The sequence below is a fragment of the Scomber japonicus genome, chromosome 20 (genome assembly GCF_027409825.1).
Source record: "Scomber japonicus isolate fScoJap1 chromosome 20, fScoJap1.pri, whole genome shotgun sequence".
In the NCBI taxonomy this organism is placed as follows: domain Eukaryota; kingdom Metazoa; phylum Chordata; class Actinopteri; order Scombriformes; family Scombridae; genus Scomber; species Scomber japonicus.
Genome location: NC_070597.1, coordinates 18,538,796 through 18,556,968, shown reverse-complemented (window position 1 = coordinate 18,556,968; position 18,173 = coordinate 18,538,796). Strand labels below are relative to the sequence as shown.

Sequence of the window (18,173 nt, the reverse complement as noted above, 5' to 3'; positions counted from 1 at the left end):
GTTCTTCTTTTTCTTCTGGTTTTCGGACTAATTTCAAAAGATAAACAGCTTCCAAAATAATATAAAATAAGACTGTTGATAAAGACCCAAAGACACGCATTATCTCAAGAGTCTCACAAAAGGGCAGAATCAAAAACAGGTGAACAGCAGTCTCAGGAGAACTACAATAAAATGTGCAATTAATATCAATATGTTTTCTACTTGTAAGCACCTACAGTAAATGTCTTCTCTGATATTCATTGAGAGATTGTTTGGCTACTGCCTCACTAATACTATACCTTATTAACCATAACCTCAAGTTATTGTGCCTCAACCTAGAACAAAAGCAAGAACATTTTTGAAGCAATGAGCATTTAGCACCATTTTATACTCGGTCTCATTCAGGTCTCATTTTAGTCGTCTCCGTGGCAACAGAGGGCGCACTCTCATTGGCTCAGCTATACTTGGAGCGAGCAAAGGCCGCGCTGGGCATGCTGGGTAGGGCACTTTCAGGTCGGCCATATTTGCTTCACCGTCCTGGCTGAAGGAGAAGGAGACAGGAGATGAAGGGGATCCGGGGAATCAGTCAGCTATCGGTAAGGATTTAGAGTTATGTGTCCGACTGACCGTGTCGCTGCCTGTCTCGGTCTTTTTGTGGATGTCAGACGGTGTAAAGAAGTTGTAATGAGGCTGTCCGGTGAAGCCTGATATGACAGCGCTCAATCAGCACTAAACCAGCTAGTTACATCATAAACTCCACACAGGTCGAGTCGTCACCTAAACTACTGTTAAACTCAATATACTTCAACTTAAATAACCCAGCAGTTAGTTACCTTAGAAGTGAAAGTTCGCTTCGTGTTTGTGTAACCCGATATGTTGAGCATCTCTGCCTCAGCTGACCTGAAAAAACAACCCTCTGTTCAAAAATATGTCTTTCTTTTCCTGGTCATGCAGCTGGATGTTTGAAGTTCACTGTCCAGAATGTATGAATGTGAAGAGTTTGACACGTTGGAGAAAGAAGAACACTTTTCAATCATTTTAAACATAAATGGGACAAAGAGAAAGGAGAATAATAGAAGTAAAACATAGATAGTCTGTACCATGTCATATTATCTTCTACACTCATCACCCACACCTACCCTCCTCTCAGGCTCCTCTGGGCAAAACAATACAAAACTGCTGGTAACAAATAGCAGTAATTCATAGCATACTAATCATCTATACTGAGAATTCATACCAATAACATAGAGACATGAGACACTTGAAGGCTGTTTTCACATTCATCTTCTGAGAAGTGGACACTTTTGTCTGTGGTGGTTGAAAATCAGATATTAAGGGGTGTTATATATATATATATATATATATATATATATATATATATATATATATTTCTTGAGACGATTTGAGCAGGATTTATGACATCAGAACTAGTTTTGAAGCCAATCATGGCCCAGATATCAAATTACACAAGTGTGATGTGGACACTTGAAGCCTCCAGTGTACAGTCTTTGAGAATTGACTTTACAAAGAAGTGGGAGACATCTTGTGCTATGACTACATTGGTTAAAACATAGGACAGTGCTTCGTAACAATACTTATTTCCAGTGGTGGAATAACACATCATTTAAATTGTACAACCAGAGTACTATTTCTTTTAACTTTACGAAACTATTGAAATACAGGCATAGATTTACAGATATGAGATATCTGACTGCAGGCAAAGTCCATAGATGGGAGGTAATATCTGAAATCCTTTAAATTAAAAAACAAAACAAGGTTAATTTAGTAGCTGTTTTGGAGCTTTCAATCACATTGCATGATGTTCAAGAAGAGGTGGAGTGTGCCCAGTTGTTGTAGAACTGTAGATGTTCAAATTTTGATTTCTTTGAGCACCTCTCATAATTCGAAGAAAACTGTGAAATGACTGAATGCTCCAGAACATATACTAACTGGACCATGTGATGAGATCATTAAGTCAACTGTGTGACTTCAGTTCACGGCCAATAACTACTAATACATCTGTTTTCTGTATGTTTTCCTGCAATAAATAAAAATAAGAATAAGAAGACATACAGTACTTTAACAGCCCTGGCAGTACAGAGCATCCAGCTACATTATGTCAAAGAAGAAGGACGTCTAAACATTTTAATTTCTCCATACTGATGAAAAACATGCGGACAGAAAATACAACATCACTTTAAAATCTTTCATGCCCAGATTCCCTTTCTCCTCAGATTCCCCTTTCCTGAGTCAGCAAGCCAGCAACACATTAGTTGTAATGTCCCGCCTTTTCATGTTCTCTGTTTTTTCCCAGACGAGGCTTTACGCGGCCCAGGCTGCCCGTAAGGTGGAGTTCACCGGGGCTGCCGAACACGTAAAGTTTCAGCCGCAGGATGTGCAGGTCAGTGGTGGTTAACTCTTTTTCTCTCCTCCACAGAGACGCTTCCATGCGGCTGCCAGATCAGGCCAGTCCCTTGCTCAGCCCCTGGCCGGCCTCAAGGTCTCTCCGGGGGCTGCCCACTCCCACCAGGATGTACATGTATGTTGCGGAGGAATGATGGTGGTTGTTCTGGGGACCGTTTGTGGTGTAGAGTCTGAGAATAAAGATACTCATTGGTTTGCCTAAAGAAACCACTAGTTATGTCAAAAATACTGATAATATGCGTTATAACTCATCTAACTGATGTCCAAATTGTCTTAAGCTGTTTGAAGTATAAACTACAGCTTACGCTTCATGTTTTAACTTCTATATATACTTGTTGTAATAATGAAACTAAAAAGGACATCTCTGTATATGTGTCCTTCTTTCTAGGTGACCAAACTGCCCAGTGGACTGGTCATCGCCTCTCTGGAGAACTATTCCCCAACCTCCAAGATCGGAGTGTTTGTCAAGGCGGGCTGCCGTTATGAGACCCCTGACAACCTGGGGGTCACCCACCTCCTCCGACTAGCCTCCAGCCTGGTATGATACATCGATACAATCTGTCTTCATTCATCTGTTTGAGCTGTCTGTGCTCAAGAATGATAGAAAGAAATGTAGCTTCACCTGTTGGGATAAATAAACCTAATATTTATGGCAACTTACAGAGGTTATAAAGGACAGACTTTGCACATTTAGCATTAATTTGTTGAATGTTTGAGATATTTTTCATTTATACATTGAAAAACTGACTGCCAATGTTTTCAGTCTCTATAATTTTGGTGTATTCTGAGTTTGATAGGTGGTTAAATAGCTGATAAAGATTTAAGCCCCCATTTTTAGTATTTAAATAGCTATACAATAGTGCCAGAACATGCCTAATATATATTTGGAGTATAATTACATCCTTCTGTGTGTGACTTACATTTGTGCTTTTTCCAGACAACCAAAGGAGCCTCATCTTTCAAGATATGCCGTGGTGTTGAGGCAGTGGGAGGCGGCCTGAGGTCAGTAACATCCAACAACAGCTCTAACAAACCATTAAATACAACTACAGCCTTTTCTAGATCAGTATTCTTATGTGGATATCTGCATGTTTGTGCCTCTGCAGCGTGACTTCATCCAGAGAGAACATGATCTACACCGTCGACTGCTTGAGAGATGACATGTGAGTTATGATTACCAGAGTCAGAAATGAACTGGGACTTGTGATGAAATATCCCATGTAGCACTGCTTTTGTGGGAGGGAGTGGTTCTGTATTTCAGGATGATGGCACAGTACACACATGTTTTTCTGACCCTTCGTTACTGATCTGCAGGGACACAGTGATGGAGTATTTGATCAACGTGACAACAGCCCAGGAGTTTCGGCCATGGGAGGTGTCTGACCTCACGCCCAGAGTGAAGGTTGACAAGGCCCGGGCTGCACAGAGCGCTCAGATAGGTGGGAATTAAGTTCTTTCACACTTTCTAAATATTCACCTTGGTAAAATCCAAACAGTTTCAGGGAAGGTTCAGTTAATGGAAATTAAAAAAGGAGATGACACAGAATAGCACAGATGTGTGTGGTTTGATTGAGCCCACTGTCTCAGACTTTCAAAACCAGTGATCTAGTTGTTGCTTGTATGCAAAGCAAATTTCATTAAGTCTGTTCATTTTATTTACTTCAGTGACAAGAATAGCTGGCATTAGACAGACAGATGCACCAAACCCACTCACTATGTTTACACAGTCTCCAGCATTAAAGGAGATATAATAATCATGTATTAATAAAGAAGACATTCATTTTAGATTGATTTTCTTTCTCTTTTTTCCAGGTGTGATTGAAAGTCTGCATGAAGTTGCCTTCAAGAATGGACTGTGCAACTCCCTCTACTGTCCAGATCACATGGTTGGCAACATCAACTCTGACCATGTGAGCATTTTTTCTTTTCTTTTAGTTTGACACTGATGGTGTTAATATAGACGTTAAACCCACTTCTCAATCTTTGTTGTTTTTTGGGTTTTTTTCTCCAGCTGCACCACTTTGTCCAGAATAATTTCAAAAGTGCAAGAATGGCTCTTGTTGGACTTGGTAAGAGTCATTATGCTCTCAGCACATACAGATATAATACTACTACAACAATATCATGTAAACCTGATGTGATTATATTTGACTATTGAAGGAAATAGACATTAAAGTATGATACAAAGAATTATAATAAATGACCAAAGAAGTATGGAGGCCCCTTGATGACCTTTTTTTTTTTTTTTTTTTGGCAGGTGTTGATCATACTGTGCTGACGCAAGTTGGAGAGCAGTTCCTCAACATCCGTGGTGGAGCGGGCAGCACGGGGGCCAAAGCTCAGTTTCGTGGAGGTGAGCTGAGCAGACACTGTAGCAAACTGCATGTTGGACACACACCACTCATGTCTTCAACTTGGATTCATTTGGTTGATTTATTTTTTAAATTTAACTTTCAAGAAAATTCAAGAGTATAATTTTTTTTTTTTTTAAATAACAGACCGGTATAATGAGTCTACATCAGGATTGCATGACTGGCTGTATTTACAATGATAGAGAACTCTACATTTCAAGATGTAATCATTTTATTGTCCCTAAAGGGCTTACACTTGTTTACACTGCAGTCAGATAAAACAGGAAACACAACATTTATTTAACATTAAGAGAGCCATGCTAGCAGCGGTCTCAGACATCAAAGATGCTGCTGGCTTTTTTTTTTTTTTGTTGCACAGCATATTTGTGTTTTCCTTTTTAAAATGACAAATTTATAGTCAATTATACTTCCCAAATATTTTAAAAGACTCCTCTGTTTCTACACTCTGGCCATTTATTACACTTAAAATCAATACACACGTCCTTGGTTTTAGCTACACCCAAGAAAATGATACACCTGTTTTGTGTCTCCAGGTGACATTCGTGTGTGCAACACCAGCAGTCTGGTCCACTCAGCGGTGGTGAGCCAGTCAGCAGTGGCAGGTACCGCCGAGGCTCTGGCCTTCGGTGTGCTGCAGCATATACTGGGAACCGGCCCACATGTAAAGCGGGGATCCAGCAGCAGCAAACTGATGAACAGTGTTTCCAAGGCAACTGTTGACCCCTTTGATGTGAGTGGTTGTCAATTTTTTGTTTTAAAACATGTAAAATAGTTCATTCATACAGCAAGGTTTTCTCTGGCTTGCTGTGTGTGTGTGTGTGTGTGTGTGTGTGTGTGTGGGGTACAAGATCACATGTACTCAATTGTGAATGTATGATGAATCCTAACTGCAACATCACCTGTAAAAACATCTTTCTTCACAGGTCACTGCTTTCAATGCAGGCTACTCCGACTCTGGTCTGTTTGGAGTCTACACCATTTCCCAAGCTGCAGCTGCTGGAGATGTGAGTTTCCCTCAGTCACGACAAACGCCTGTTTTATCAACGTAGCTGCAGTCATTTAAAAAAAAAAGAAACCATAAACTGTTATAAATCCATTGCTTGTTTCTGTCCAGGTGATTAAGGCTGCTGTTGGCGCGGTGAAGGCTGTTGCCGGTGGTTCCGTCACAGCTGCTGACCTCACTCAGGCCAAGTAAGATACTCAAAAAACTGAATACACACGCACATCTAAACTTAATTTAACAGGCGCTGGGTGAAAATAACTGTAGCTGTAATGAAAAGGAAGACACACCTGCACACTGTATTATGCACTCCTGTGATTTAATTAAGTAAGACACTCACACAGACAGAAACATTACCACACTACAACACATTTAATAATTTACTATTGATGGGCAAAAATGAAATGAACAGGGAACAATCCATGGTAGCAATGCCTTGATATAATAAAGGATAGGTACACTGGTGTCTTTACTTGCTGAGAAAGAAGTGGGTGTATTAATCATGGCTGCTCTTAGGTTTGTGCAGGTCTGTAATGGCTGGGTAGGTACAGTGGATATAAACACTTAGCAGAGTATGTGGGACTTAAGATGCATCTCATTCCTACTAATGGTGACTATAATCATCATCATCATAAGTATACTGAAACGTAATGAAATCCAGTTGTCTCAAACTGATTTAAAGTTCTCCTTCATAAAACAGTTTCCTCTTGGTGCCTGTTGGTGGTGCCATTTTTTTTTTTTTTCTTATGCCACAAAGCCTTCGTATGTTCCTAAAATGAAGTGGATAGTTGACACAATAACACAATACACAGAAAAAACAGAATATAAGTGTACTATAATCATCATTTAACTTTTAATCATTTTTTTTCCAAGTTATACATTTTGAGCTGGTCTCTGTTTCCCTGCAGGGGCCAGCTGAAGGCTCATTTCCTGATGTCTTTGGAGACTTCGGAGGGTTTGCTGGAGGCCATGGGCACTCAGGCTCTGGCTGACGGATCCTACCGTACCTCTGAGGAAATCTGCAAAGACATCGACAACGTCTCCTTATCCGACGTCGCCAACGTAAGACAGCGGTTTTTGCATAACTGTGTTTCTTCAGTTAGATAATAACGATACGATGGGTTGAATCTTTCCCTTATTTAACTTAACTGTCTTCCTGTTTATTTTCAGGCTGCCAAGAAATTCGTGTCTGGTAAGAAGGCCATGGCATCCAGCGGCAACCTCATTAAAACACCCTTCGTGGATGAGGTCTAAAGCCCCTCCCTCTCACCGTGTACTGTACCCTAACTCTTGACGGCAAAGCAGAATTCATTTCCACCACATTTTGACAAAAAGAGAAAACAAGCAGAGGTCATCATCACCTTTCTAACGCTGTTGTTGTGAGAGATGCGTCATAACACCACTGGATATTTATAGGTGTTGTAACAGTATATTTTCAGGTGATGCCACCCTGGCGCGTCACACTATCACTCTCCATTTGTTTTTGTCCTCATTTACTGTATAGCTGATGTAAAATAATAAATAAATTCTATCTACCAACCAGGCAGTTATTGTTTGTTGTGGTGTGAAATGTGTGACTTTTATTTTTAGCTCATTCTTGACCTTGCAAACAAGCAGCTAACAGGCACGACCGATACTGGATTTTAAGGGCTGATAATGTTATATGCACAGAATATGAATTTAAACACACATTTTTTACAATGACCACTCAAATGTAGTTATCAAAGGCATGCAATGGGTATTGATTGATTACAGTTTAGCAATTGTTGTATAAAATGACACTAAATGCTGCGGGGAATTCAATCATTATTAGCTAAGAATAAAAAAAGAACAAAAAAGCCCATTAAACGTGGATTAAGGAAACGGATCAAATATAATATGCAGCCTATATAACTTCATAGAATGTATTAGTTGCCTATGCAGTGATAGGGCAATATCAGCTGACTGATATATCGGTCGGGTAGACAAAATAGGAGTGACTCAACTTTTAAGTTAACATGAATTCGAAGAGCTCCAAATAATGGAAAGTTTCATTAAAACTATAAAAATCTGCTGATGAGGACTTGGTAATATTGCTGAAAGGTCCGGAGTATAGTGGGCCTTGAGCTGGCAGTGTAACTTTAACAGCAAAATTCAAAGGTGTCTCTGTCAGTATATAAAGCATTATGACCTGGGGATGATGCCATACATAGACTGTATGGATGATGCTCACAGTAGCAGGAGAGCTGTCGGCTGTTTCCACATTTTCTCGCGAGAGTTGGATACTACAGAAATGGAGAAGCGATCTGAGTGTTTTTTGAGTTTGCGTTGCAGGGAGAGGAGGACAGCATCATACTGCAGACATCACACACACTGTGAGTTCGAGAGCTTGTTTAAAACATCAGGATATATGAAGCGACTGAGTGTTTAAAGGGGAATATGTGTAAACTCCAGCAAAGCGCTTTGATGTGAACATGGGCGGCGCTTTCCGTCTGTGCTCGTCCAGAGGAGAGAAAAAGCGTCCGTATGGGGGGAGAGAGAAGAGAGCTCGGGGGGCATAATGCACACTCAGGAAATAAGTCGACTGCTTGCATGAATCCGTCTTTTTCGCTGCTGGAGAATTATTGAGAGATTGCGGCAAACACACCCAGAAATCTCTATGAAATCTCTCATTTCGTTTTAAGAGGGAAAAGAATCACCGGGATGCGGAGGAGCATCCCGGGGCTAGTCAGTGCATGAGCCCGGGCAGCAAGCCTCTCCTCCTGGGCTGGAGAAGGGCCAGCAAGTCGGCACAAACTGGAATTTAAAAAAATAAAAGGTGGATTGTTTTGAGGGGAACAGCTGATCGTTTCTACCTGCGATTAAAACACCATGTGCGGACTAATCGTGAATCAGAGCGACCCCATCACCGCAGCGATGGCCGGGGTGATGATGGGGCATGAGGGACTTTTTTTTGGATGTCCCGTTTCCCTTTAAAGCAAGAAGGTTGAGATAGAGGCACAAAGACGCTCTGACCTCCACCTGCGCGCACCGACATGGATAAACTCACCGTGATTTCAGGATGTCTCTTCCTCGCTGCAGACATCTTCGCCATCGCCAGCGTCGTCAACCCGGACTGGATCAACACTGGAGAATCAGCTGGTGGGTTTAAAGGCGCTTTGCTTCACTTCGGCTTCGTGTTTGTGTTGAGGAAGTGGAGTTGATCATTGTTTCTGGGTGTTGATAGGAGGTCAGTTTATAGGGCAATAGAATAAAGATCATAGTGGGTGATTCATTAATATGTCTATTATAATGTTTTAAATGTGTCATGAGTCCTAAGTCGTCCAAACTGAAGTGTGAGGCTTTGCAGACAACAGCAACATCACATAAAAAGTAATTAGTCGTGTCATAATGTGTGTATCTGCTCAGAGCTCTGGATGAATTGTGTTTTTGATGAATATTAAATGCACCAGCTGCACACAAATATTGTTACAGTGCAGGTATAGTATGTAAAGCAGCAGTTTCTCATCTTTTTGCCTCATGCACCTTTTAAATGGGACAGTGTCCTGCTGTGACCTCATCACAAAAAAGTCAACACAACAGAAAAAGTCAGAAAAAACAAACTATATTCTGTATCTGACCCTTTTTTCTTTATCTTGGGACCACTTAGATTTATCTGGAGGCCCTTTGGAGTGTCCTGGCCCACAGTTTGGGAACCACAGGTTTAGAAGATAGTAAGAGGAACGTGACAATATATGTAGGAAGCGACAATGAAAAAAGGAAATAATTACTGCAGTCTGATAGCATAATAAGTTTGGTTATTCACTTCCTTAAATATTAAATAGTGTCCTGAGTTCAGGAAAGGTAAAGTGAAGCTAACAGTATCAACAACTCCTCTGCTCTGTGGCTTTTTATCACAGATTAATATCAAGTGGCAGCCACAGCACATTTGTGAATGAGTGTGTTTATACTATTTAAATAGGGCTGGGCAATGATATTATATCGATATTGTGATATGAGACAAGATATCATCTTAGATTTTGAATATCGTAATATCGTGATATGTCATCAGAGTTGTCATTTCCTGCTTTTAAATGCTGCATTACAGTAAAATATGTAATTTTCTAAACTCACCAGACTGTTCTAGCTGTTCCATTTACTTTTTACCCACTTTATCATTATATCCACATTACTGATGATTATTTATTAAAGATTTCATAGTGTAAATATTTAGTGAAAGTATCGACAGTCATCTCTACAATATTGCTGTAATATCGTTATCGAGGGATTTGGTCTAAAATATTGTGATATTTGATGTTGTCCAGCCCTATGTTTAAGTGTGCATGTGTGGATTATATGCAGGTTAAAGGGTCTATAAGGGGTTTCTTTATACCTCACTCTGGGACAGTTCTCCAAAGACACTTCTGTACTAGTGTAACAAACTCTTGGAGGATACATGAAATGTGTCCTCAAGATGACACAGCAAGTCTAGTTGTATTTAACTTCCTGCTAACAACATAACCTAAGAACTCGACAACAAAGAAGTTTAAACAAAATTAGATTTCCTGTTTATGATGACACATTTTAAAAGAAGCCCTGGAGCTACTCATGCTGTAAATATATACTGTTATACTAGTGCAGCGGAAAACTCATTTTCTCAGCTAATGTCTTACTGTGAGCTGTGAATACCTACATGAAAACACAATTTTGTGGAGAAATTAGAACAGTTTTAGATGTTTTGCTTCAAAGATTTCTGCATTTGGATTTGTTTTTATTTGTTTGTATACCAATCAGGAATTAAGAAACATTTTTATCAAAGTGTAGCAACATGTAATGCTGCATTCAAGTGCTGTTCGGATACTCCCATGTCCTGAGTCGAGAAGTGCGGTGTGTTCATGAGATTTTAAGGCTTATGACCTATGTTTCTGCCTTTGTTGGAAAACTGTTTTTTCTGACTATTCCAGCGTCACATGAATGCCTCATTAATGCTGTTTCCAGGTCACTGTGAATTAAATCTGATCAAACCAAAAATGTCCAGATGAAGTGGATTAGCAGAGTTGTTTAGTGTTAAACCCTTAATAAATAATAACTGAGGAAGACTTTCTGAACTTCAGCTTTGATGGTTTATTATTTAGTCATGAATACTTAATGAAATCACGTCTTCCGGGGCTTTAAATATATTTATTATTTATTACTGAAATCTGAAATGACAATCCTGATTATTAAGGCTATCAAAATTACAGCTGTTGATGATTTTTATCTATATTGTTTTATTAACATTTTGGCATCTGACAGCAACATTATAAGTTTAGCAGGTGTTCTGGATGAAATGATGATGGATTTGTTATCATCACCCATTTGATCATATTGCAGATTTCACTGATTGCACAGTCAACTCAATCCAAGTGTTAACCAAATACCATGGTTTTCCTTGACAGTCAGCCTCTCTGGTTATTGCAATGAAGTAATATTCTGATGCAAAGTCCAGCAGCTAAACATTGACAAAAACTGATGCAACAGACAAACAGCACCACTGCAGTATATGCACAGCTGCCAGAGGTTCCTGTCAACCTCCATCCTAATGCTGCACTGGGCTCCTGAGATAAGCAGGTAACACACGTGCTGGGTGATTATTACAGGATTTAATCTCTTCCAAAAAAAAAAAAAAACAACACTGAGTACTTAGTATATAACAAGCAGGATTTTGTTGCAGAATTAAAATCTTTCTCTATCGTCATAGTTCAAAAAGGCTCTCTGAGGGTTTTACCTCCCGCTCCTCACAGTAAATGAAGGTGTGAGATTACTGTACTTACTGTACTAAAAAGCCTTTTGTTCCTGTTTAATTAGCTGGATAGTAATTACCTGAAGGAGGCAGGAAGTGTTGTCTTTGAAAGAAGATGTGTGATTTTTAATTAGGCCTCCTGGGGGAGAGTAATGCTTTCCACCTGGAGAATTAAAACTCTTCCGGCTCTGTCATGACGTACTATATTTTTCATGAAGAGTGCTTAGGGCATATGTACAAGTCCACAAACACAAAACGAAATGATTGTGTGCAAATCAGCGTCTCATATCTTTCTATTAAACTGTGCCTCAGTGCTTGGCCCACCTCTCTAGAAAAGAAGGAGGGGAAAAAACAGTATAAACAAAAAAAAATTGGTTACTCTTTCAAACATTTTTAAATATTTTGGTTACTTTTTAAACATTGGCCAACACATAGCAATGCCTCTAGTATTGCACATGTTTTTGTAATTTATTATTTACTATTCTATATTTCTATTAAAACAAATGCCACTTTCTATAATGGCATGGAAAAAAAGAAAACACATTGTAGTTGGATATGTGATGTTCTGATATGGAGTCCTGTATGGAGGAACATTGTCCCCCCCACTGTGTGGTATGAGAGGATGTATTGAGAGGGAACAGGATATCCTGTGTATAGGGGGACGACTTCAGCCTGCAGGAGGATGTGGTTCAGCCTGATGATCCCCTCACCCTGGTTCTGGTTTCATCCACCAGAATTGTGTCAATGATCAGGAACTGAAGCTGATCCATACGTTGGCCACATTAAATATTTAAAAGCTAATTTCATTTTTCATTATCATTACTTTCAATTTACACGGGAGGGAGGTGGTGGGAAATCTTTTTAGGACCATCCTGGGACTCAATAGTGTGTTATACAAGTTTTGAGGTACTTGTGAGGTACTTTTAATTTCAAACAGCTTTTTGTGCTCTTGTTTTTTTTTTCTTTCAAGTCCATCATTTTAATTTTGTATATTTTTTCACCCTATATGTCTCAGAAATAATAAACATTTAGTGTAAATTGAGTGGGCTTAATAGCTTTAAGTACTAGGTGTTTATTCAAAAGCAGCTAAAATGTTTAATTTCCTCTCTAATTAAAAGATGTTTCAGTGCTTCCCTGTGTTTTTCCTGCATCACAGTGACATTGGTTGCTTACATTTTTGGCCATCGTGGCAATTAAGTTAATTCTACAGTCACTAGCTTTAAATTCTCTAGAGTAAATGCATAAAATGTATGAAGCTCCTCTGTGTCTGCTTGGCTGGCACTAACTGCTGGCTGTAGATAATTCTGCCAAACAAAGAATAAGGTGGGAGACAAAAGAATAAATTAAGGTGTGGGTGGATTTAATTTTGCATTCGTCTCATTACATGCGCAATGTTCTGTAGATTCTTGTGTCGTCAGAGTTGAGCAGATGTAGTCTCTGTTGGGCTCCAAGTGTGTTTTGTGTGTGTGTGTGTGTATGTGGTTTTGTTTCTATGCAGAAATCCTCCTACCTATCAACACACAAGCGCCCACCAGGCTTTGGGAGACAGAAGATGGGGGGGGGGGGTCACTGATCTCTTCATTTCCATCTCTGCTGTGAGCGATGTGTCTCCTAACTGTTATTCTACTGTTTGGTTTTTTTCTTTCTGTGTGATGCTTTGGTAGTTTGTGCCAGAACCCTGAACCTGTTTGACGTCATACCGAATCACTGCGGGTCAGGTCACTGGCACAAAGCCTGTCGGTCGGCCTTGTTTGCAAATCAACAGGTTCATCAGCCCCAGGTCTCTGTGTGGAATCAGAGGGACTCCTGGGATATCATTATGTTTTCCATCCAGGGTCAACATATGGACCAATGATGTCATGTGTTGCTGTGCATTAAAACTGAGGTTGTGATTGAACAAACTCAATGCTGAAATGTCTACTTAAGGTAGGCTGTAAGCTGCCTTTCATGTAATGGATTTAATGTGTAATAGACTGTGGAATATTTTTTATAAAACCCTAATTATCTCTGCAAGGTGGAAGTCTGGAGTTAATGTGTTTGGAGCTAATCTCACATACTACTAGAACAATCAGTCTCATATTTTTTGTGCATATTTATGACAAGTTTGCTCAAGGTCCTCTTGTGGTTTAAAAAAACGATTTTATATCACCGCTGACTCACTCCTTTTAACCTGTCGGTAGGGGCCACAAGTGATCAAACACTGCTTCAGTTCTGAATCCTCGTGTCTCTGCCAGGGACAACCAATCATGTCTTGTTGCCACGTTAGATCAATTGGTGCCAAAATGTTGGTACCTTGAGAGCTGAGATGTGTTGTGAATTCAAATAGATATTGATAAGATCCGCTATGAGACTATTGTTACATTTTTGACTTTTGTCGTTTGAGCAGTCCTCATGATCTGTGTTTCAACATAGCAAAAGGCATTTCTGGTAATCGGCTAGGCTACAAACAAGGCTTACCTAGTCTGTTGCAGACCACATTTTGACCTTTGTCATGCCTCAAAAACTGAAATTCGTAGAAAAGTTTGGTCTCATCTTGAACCGGAGCACTTTAATGTCTCCTTTTCCCCATCAGAGTAGGGTTTGATTTAAGTGTTCCCTCAATCTGTGGTACAGTTTTTGACCCTAAAGGTAAAATGAGTAGCTTGTCTCTACCGGTGTTAGCCAGCCTCCTTTTTACCGTGTCTTCTTTGACAGCCAGAATGACGATGTCTCAAATATCAGCATGGTAAGACGTCCAGGTTATTCCCATAGTGCAGGTGGAAGGATCACACTGCTGAACAACTCAGTTCAACCGAGCTGTGAGTCACCTGTAAGCATCGATATCTGGCACTGGTTAATCAATATAGTCTGTATTTACCAGACACTGCTGTGTGCTGTGTGTTCACAGTCCGAGCTTGGCTTCTGTACAGTTTGTGTATGCAGAGCTGGTTTTTTGTAGCTGTCTCTCAAACCTTGATTGTCACTGCTCTGTCGAAGGTCCCAACAAGATGTTTTTTTTAAACTACCGCCTCTTCTGTCGTTCTTCATCCAGGCTCTCTTACCGTGGGATTGGTCCGGCAGTGCCAGACTATTCACGGCCGAGACCGGAGCTGCATCCCCCCGCAGCTGCCCCCGGAGTGGATCACCACGCTCTTCTTCATCATCCTTGGCATCATCTCCCTCACCGTCACCTGTGGTCTGCTGGTGATGTCTCACTGGCACCGCGAGGCCACCCGATACGCCCGATGGATCGCCTTCACAGGGAGTAGGTGTTCATTGTCACCTTTCTTTCTTTTTCCCATCAGGAGCAGCTTCTCTTCTCTTCCTCTACCTATAAATACTCTTTGCTGTGTTCACTGACACGCAGGTGATGCTTATTGACAAGTGGGGAACTGCATCAATACTTTTAGAAAAAATACTCCTCCATCCATGTCCAGGCAGAATCCAATCCACACTATTTATAGATGTCATTGTCTTTCTGTTTCTCTCTCTGTCTACCAAACATCAAGTGTTCTGTTAGGGAAAGACTGGATGTATCAGCATTAGATCTTTTGCGTCTTCCATCTTTTTCCCTCAGTGTAAATCTGCTGGGTTGGTAAACATCTTTGCCCAGCTTGCAGCTATTACGTGACAGGATTTATGAGTATCCAAGTTGCATTTTTCAAGTGGTAAAAAGCCACACCAGGGTCGGATATTAATTGTGGGTCAAGGCTAAATTGCACATACATTATAGTTTTATAAAAGCTGTGTGAAAGTTAGAGATACATCTAGAAAAATCTCCTGCGAAAAATAAATGGAGGTTACCTCGACATCAGAATTCTGCACGTCATTTGAGGAAAGCTTTTAGTCTGGTAATTATGAACGTCTTGACAAGGTGACTGCCTAAGAGCTCTAATTGATGGGCAAGGATTCTATTTTTATAGGAAAGAGACAGAGTTTGCCTATTATAGAGGATCAGAGATGGAGCTTTGCTAAATATGGAAAAATATGAAGCAGATTCTCATGAGTAGACACATCAACATTGGGGCAATTTTTAGATTCAAGGACAGTTTTTCTACACACACACACACACACACACACACACACACACACACACACACACACATTTCACCTGAATGCGGCTTCAAAAATGTGTCATTTACCAGAATATGAACAAGTATTTTTAGGCTGACATGAAAGGTTTTTCAGCCTTTTAGTACCCCCACTACCCTGTCAGATAAACTCAAGTAGCCTTTGTCAACACCATTTATTTGAATCGGTTATCTAATACTTTTATGTTTCACCATTTACCTTTTAGTCAATAATTTCAACTGTTGATTCATCTCTTTAAACTAACTATTTAACTGTTTAACTATATAGATGGGTAAAGTAACTGTTCTTCTGTTCTTCTTCTGTCACAGTGGTCCTGTTCTGTATGGCTGCTCTCATCTTCCCAATCGGCTTCTACATCAATGAAGTTGGAGGACAGCCATATAAACTGCCCAACAACACAGTGGTGGGCTCTTCTTATGTACTCTTCGTTCTGTCCATATTCTTCACCATAGTGGGACTGCTGTTTGCTGGTAAGGTGTGTTTGCCCGGCTGACATACCTTCCTCCTCTTGTTGTATCTTTTGGAGAAAACCCTGACATAGGAGGCAACTTGAGTTTGAGTTCACTGCTCCGTGGCAGCGTTGGAAATACAACAAAACTGAATTGTCACGATGATAACTGGAGCCGGAGGCGGTGCGTTGGATCCGTCCACGTGTTTGTTCAGAGACTGAGCAGGTGCAGGGAGCTGGGCCCTCATCTTTGTCCATCCTGAACGATGAGTGTTAAGTGCTGAAGAGACAGGAGATTAAAAAACTTGATGGAAATGAATTAAAACATCAGGACTGACTGTGTTATTGGTCAAATTCTTCCCATCAACTAAGCTGCGCATACAGGGATTAGACTGATGTCAGGCCTGATCGTGGCCAAAAATTGTCTCCTCCAACGTAATGGAGATTCTTCCCTGAGCACGACTACAGTACGTTAAAATAAAATCTGTTTTATTTATTTATTTTGTAAGTTTTTTTTAATTAAAAAGCCTAATGTATTCCAGAGTTTCCCTGCCATTAATATGTCTTGTGTATCACCTTGCCTTAAAGAGCTGTTAAACTTAAAATAACCATCATGTTGTTGTGAGATCAATTCTAAAATTTCTGGATGTGTGAAATGATTCAGAATAAACATGAACTGGAACATAAATGGAGGTATCAGCAACATCTCTCCAAAATGATTGTGTTGGTCAACATTTAAAAACTTCTTTATATCATGATGAGGATGAGGATGAGTAATGTGAAGTGTCCATGGATCTCTTGGAGGATAATATGATGCTGTTGAATGTTGAGCTAAACATTTAACATTCAGGACCAGAGAAAGACTGAAACCTGTTCTGGTCTCCGTTAAAACTCTTATTTTAGTGATATAGTGAATGTATTCTTCACCTTTTATTGAATATTTCTTGTTATTTAAACACTGTATCAAGAAATGACTTAATCTATAACAACTTTGTTTTATACATCTAGGACGTTGACATCATCTCTGTAAAATGAATAGAAAGCCAGTCTGTCATTTTATAGAAGCACTGTGATACTCATGTATGAGCATGGAGGATCTCATCTCATTAAAAAGAACTCTTTGGAACACGTGTTGTCTCTGTTTTAGTAATATATTTATCTTGAAAGATAATAATGCTATTTCCCAGATCAATTTATAATGAGAATTTCTACACCAGAGGGACAGATTCCAAAATTAGCAACAAGTTTGAGGGTCAGAGTTATATTTATCACACCAAGAATGTGACCAATGGCATCTTTTTTTATTCTGATAAAGTCAAACATCTCAAGGTTAAAGCTAGAAAAATGTTTGTTTCCTTATTTAGGAAAAGCTGACTAAAATGTAACTTCAGTTATATGCAGATTCCCATACTTTTAATGTTTATTTGCAGTGAGGCAGTGCTCAGTTACAGCAGTTTCTCACACCCACTTTCCTTCCTTTGTTTGCGTGTATGCACAGGATCTTTAGGTCGCCATAGGAACGTCGTAGAAAAGTATTTGGTGATGTGTGTTTGTGTTTTCCTGTAATAATCCAGTGAGCTATGATGCCAGCAGCAGGAATCCAGGTCTGTGTGTGTTATCTGTATCCACCATTGCCTCCAAAAATCAAGTATTCAAACTGCCACTACTGCCTTTGATGATCTAACCAATCTACAAGTGCTGCTATTTTAAGCCCTGGGAATCATTTATTCTAAGTGTACCCTGTATACATTGGCTGAGTGGAGGCACTAATAATCTTCACCTGATGTTTTATATGTTTTTATTTAATTTTATGCATGCTTTCACTTCCTCTTTTTCATTATATTATTCACATGATATAGTGTCAGAGGTCAGGGCTACACAGTGCAATGGTAACTTAGCCTTAATTACATATAAGATCAAATCTATATTGCCGGCTAGATGTAATGTATTATAGATTTGTTGAATGTAGTGTGTTTGAGGCCAGTGTGCAAGCTCCTCTAGACTGCATGGGTTAGCACTGTGACATAACCAGCAGTGTCCTTGCCCTTATTTTTACTGTTTTGAGAATACTGCGATTTCCATGGCAACAAACAAAGCAGGAAAAGAAGTTAAAAATGAGGTTTTCTTTTTCTTTTCTTT

The 18,173-nt window shown here is 39.8% G+C and overlaps 2 protein-coding genes across 3 annotated transcripts; both read left to right on the top strand.

Moving 5' to 3' along the window:
• The first annotated feature begins 479 nt into the window (after positions 1-479).
• LOC128381249 (cytochrome b-c1 complex subunit 2, mitochondrial) lies at positions 480-7,319 on the top strand. Of its 2 annotated transcripts, none has more exons than XM_053341207.1 (14): positions 480-575; positions 2,417-2,518; positions 2,792-2,941; positions 3,341-3,405; positions 3,510-3,566; positions 3,718-3,842; positions 4,216-4,313; positions 4,415-4,472; positions 4,661-4,756; positions 5,309-5,505; positions 5,699-5,779; positions 5,890-5,966; positions 6,684-6,837; positions 6,946-7,319. In XM_053341207.1, the coding sequence occupies exons 1-14, from the start codon at positions 543-545 to the stop codon at positions 7,027-7,029; spliced, it is 1,377 nt and encodes a 458-aa protein (XP_053197182.1). In that variant the 5' UTR covers positions 480-542; the 3' UTR covers positions 7,030-7,319. The 2 variants fall into 2 exon arrangements, with proteins under 2 accessions (XP_053197182.1, XP_053197183.1); XM_053341208.1 differs by lacking the exon at positions 2,417-2,518 and adding an exon at positions 2,294-2,380 and having other exon boundaries at positions 483-575.
• Positions 7,320-8,005: 686 nt separating this feature from the next.
• Positions 8,006-16,675, top strand: LOC128381254 (uncharacterized protein C16orf52 homolog B-like). Its single transcript, XM_053341213.1, has 3 exons — positions 8,006-8,895; positions 14,547-14,759; positions 15,895-16,675. The coding sequence occupies exons 1-3, from the start codon at positions 8,790-8,792 to the stop codon at positions 16,077-16,079; spliced, it is 504 nt and encodes a 167-aa protein (XP_053197188.1). The 5' UTR covers positions 8,006-8,789; the 3' UTR covers positions 16,080-16,675.
• Positions 16,676-18,173: the final 1,498 nt, after the last annotated feature.

Excerpts from the sequence above, each read along its gene's own strand:
- LOC128381254 (XM_053341213.1), top strand. The coding sequence starts at position 8,790 with ATGGATAAACTCACCGTGATTTCAGGATGTCTCTTCCTCGCTGCAGAC. Across the intron at positions 8,896-14,546 it reads CAACACTGGAGAATCAGCTG|GCTCTCTTACCGTGGGATTG; the intron begins GTGGGTTTAAAG and ends TTCTTCATCCAG. Across the intron at positions 14,760-15,894 it reads ATGGATCGCCTTCACAGGGA|TGGTCCTGTTCTGTATGGCT; the intron begins GTAGGTGTTCAT and ends CTTCTGTCACAG.
- LOC128381249 (XM_053341207.1), top strand. The coding sequence starts at position 543 with ATGAAGGGGATCCGGGGAATCAGTCAGCTATCG. Across the intron at positions 3,843-4,215 it reads TGCACAGAGCGCTCAGATAG|GTGTGATTGAAAGTCTGCAT; the intron begins GTGGGAATTAAG and ends TCTTTTTTCCAG. Across the intron at positions 4,314-4,414 it reads GCAACATCAACTCTGACCAT|CTGCACCACTTTGTCCAGAA; the intron begins GTGAGCATTTTT and ends TTTTTTCTCCAG.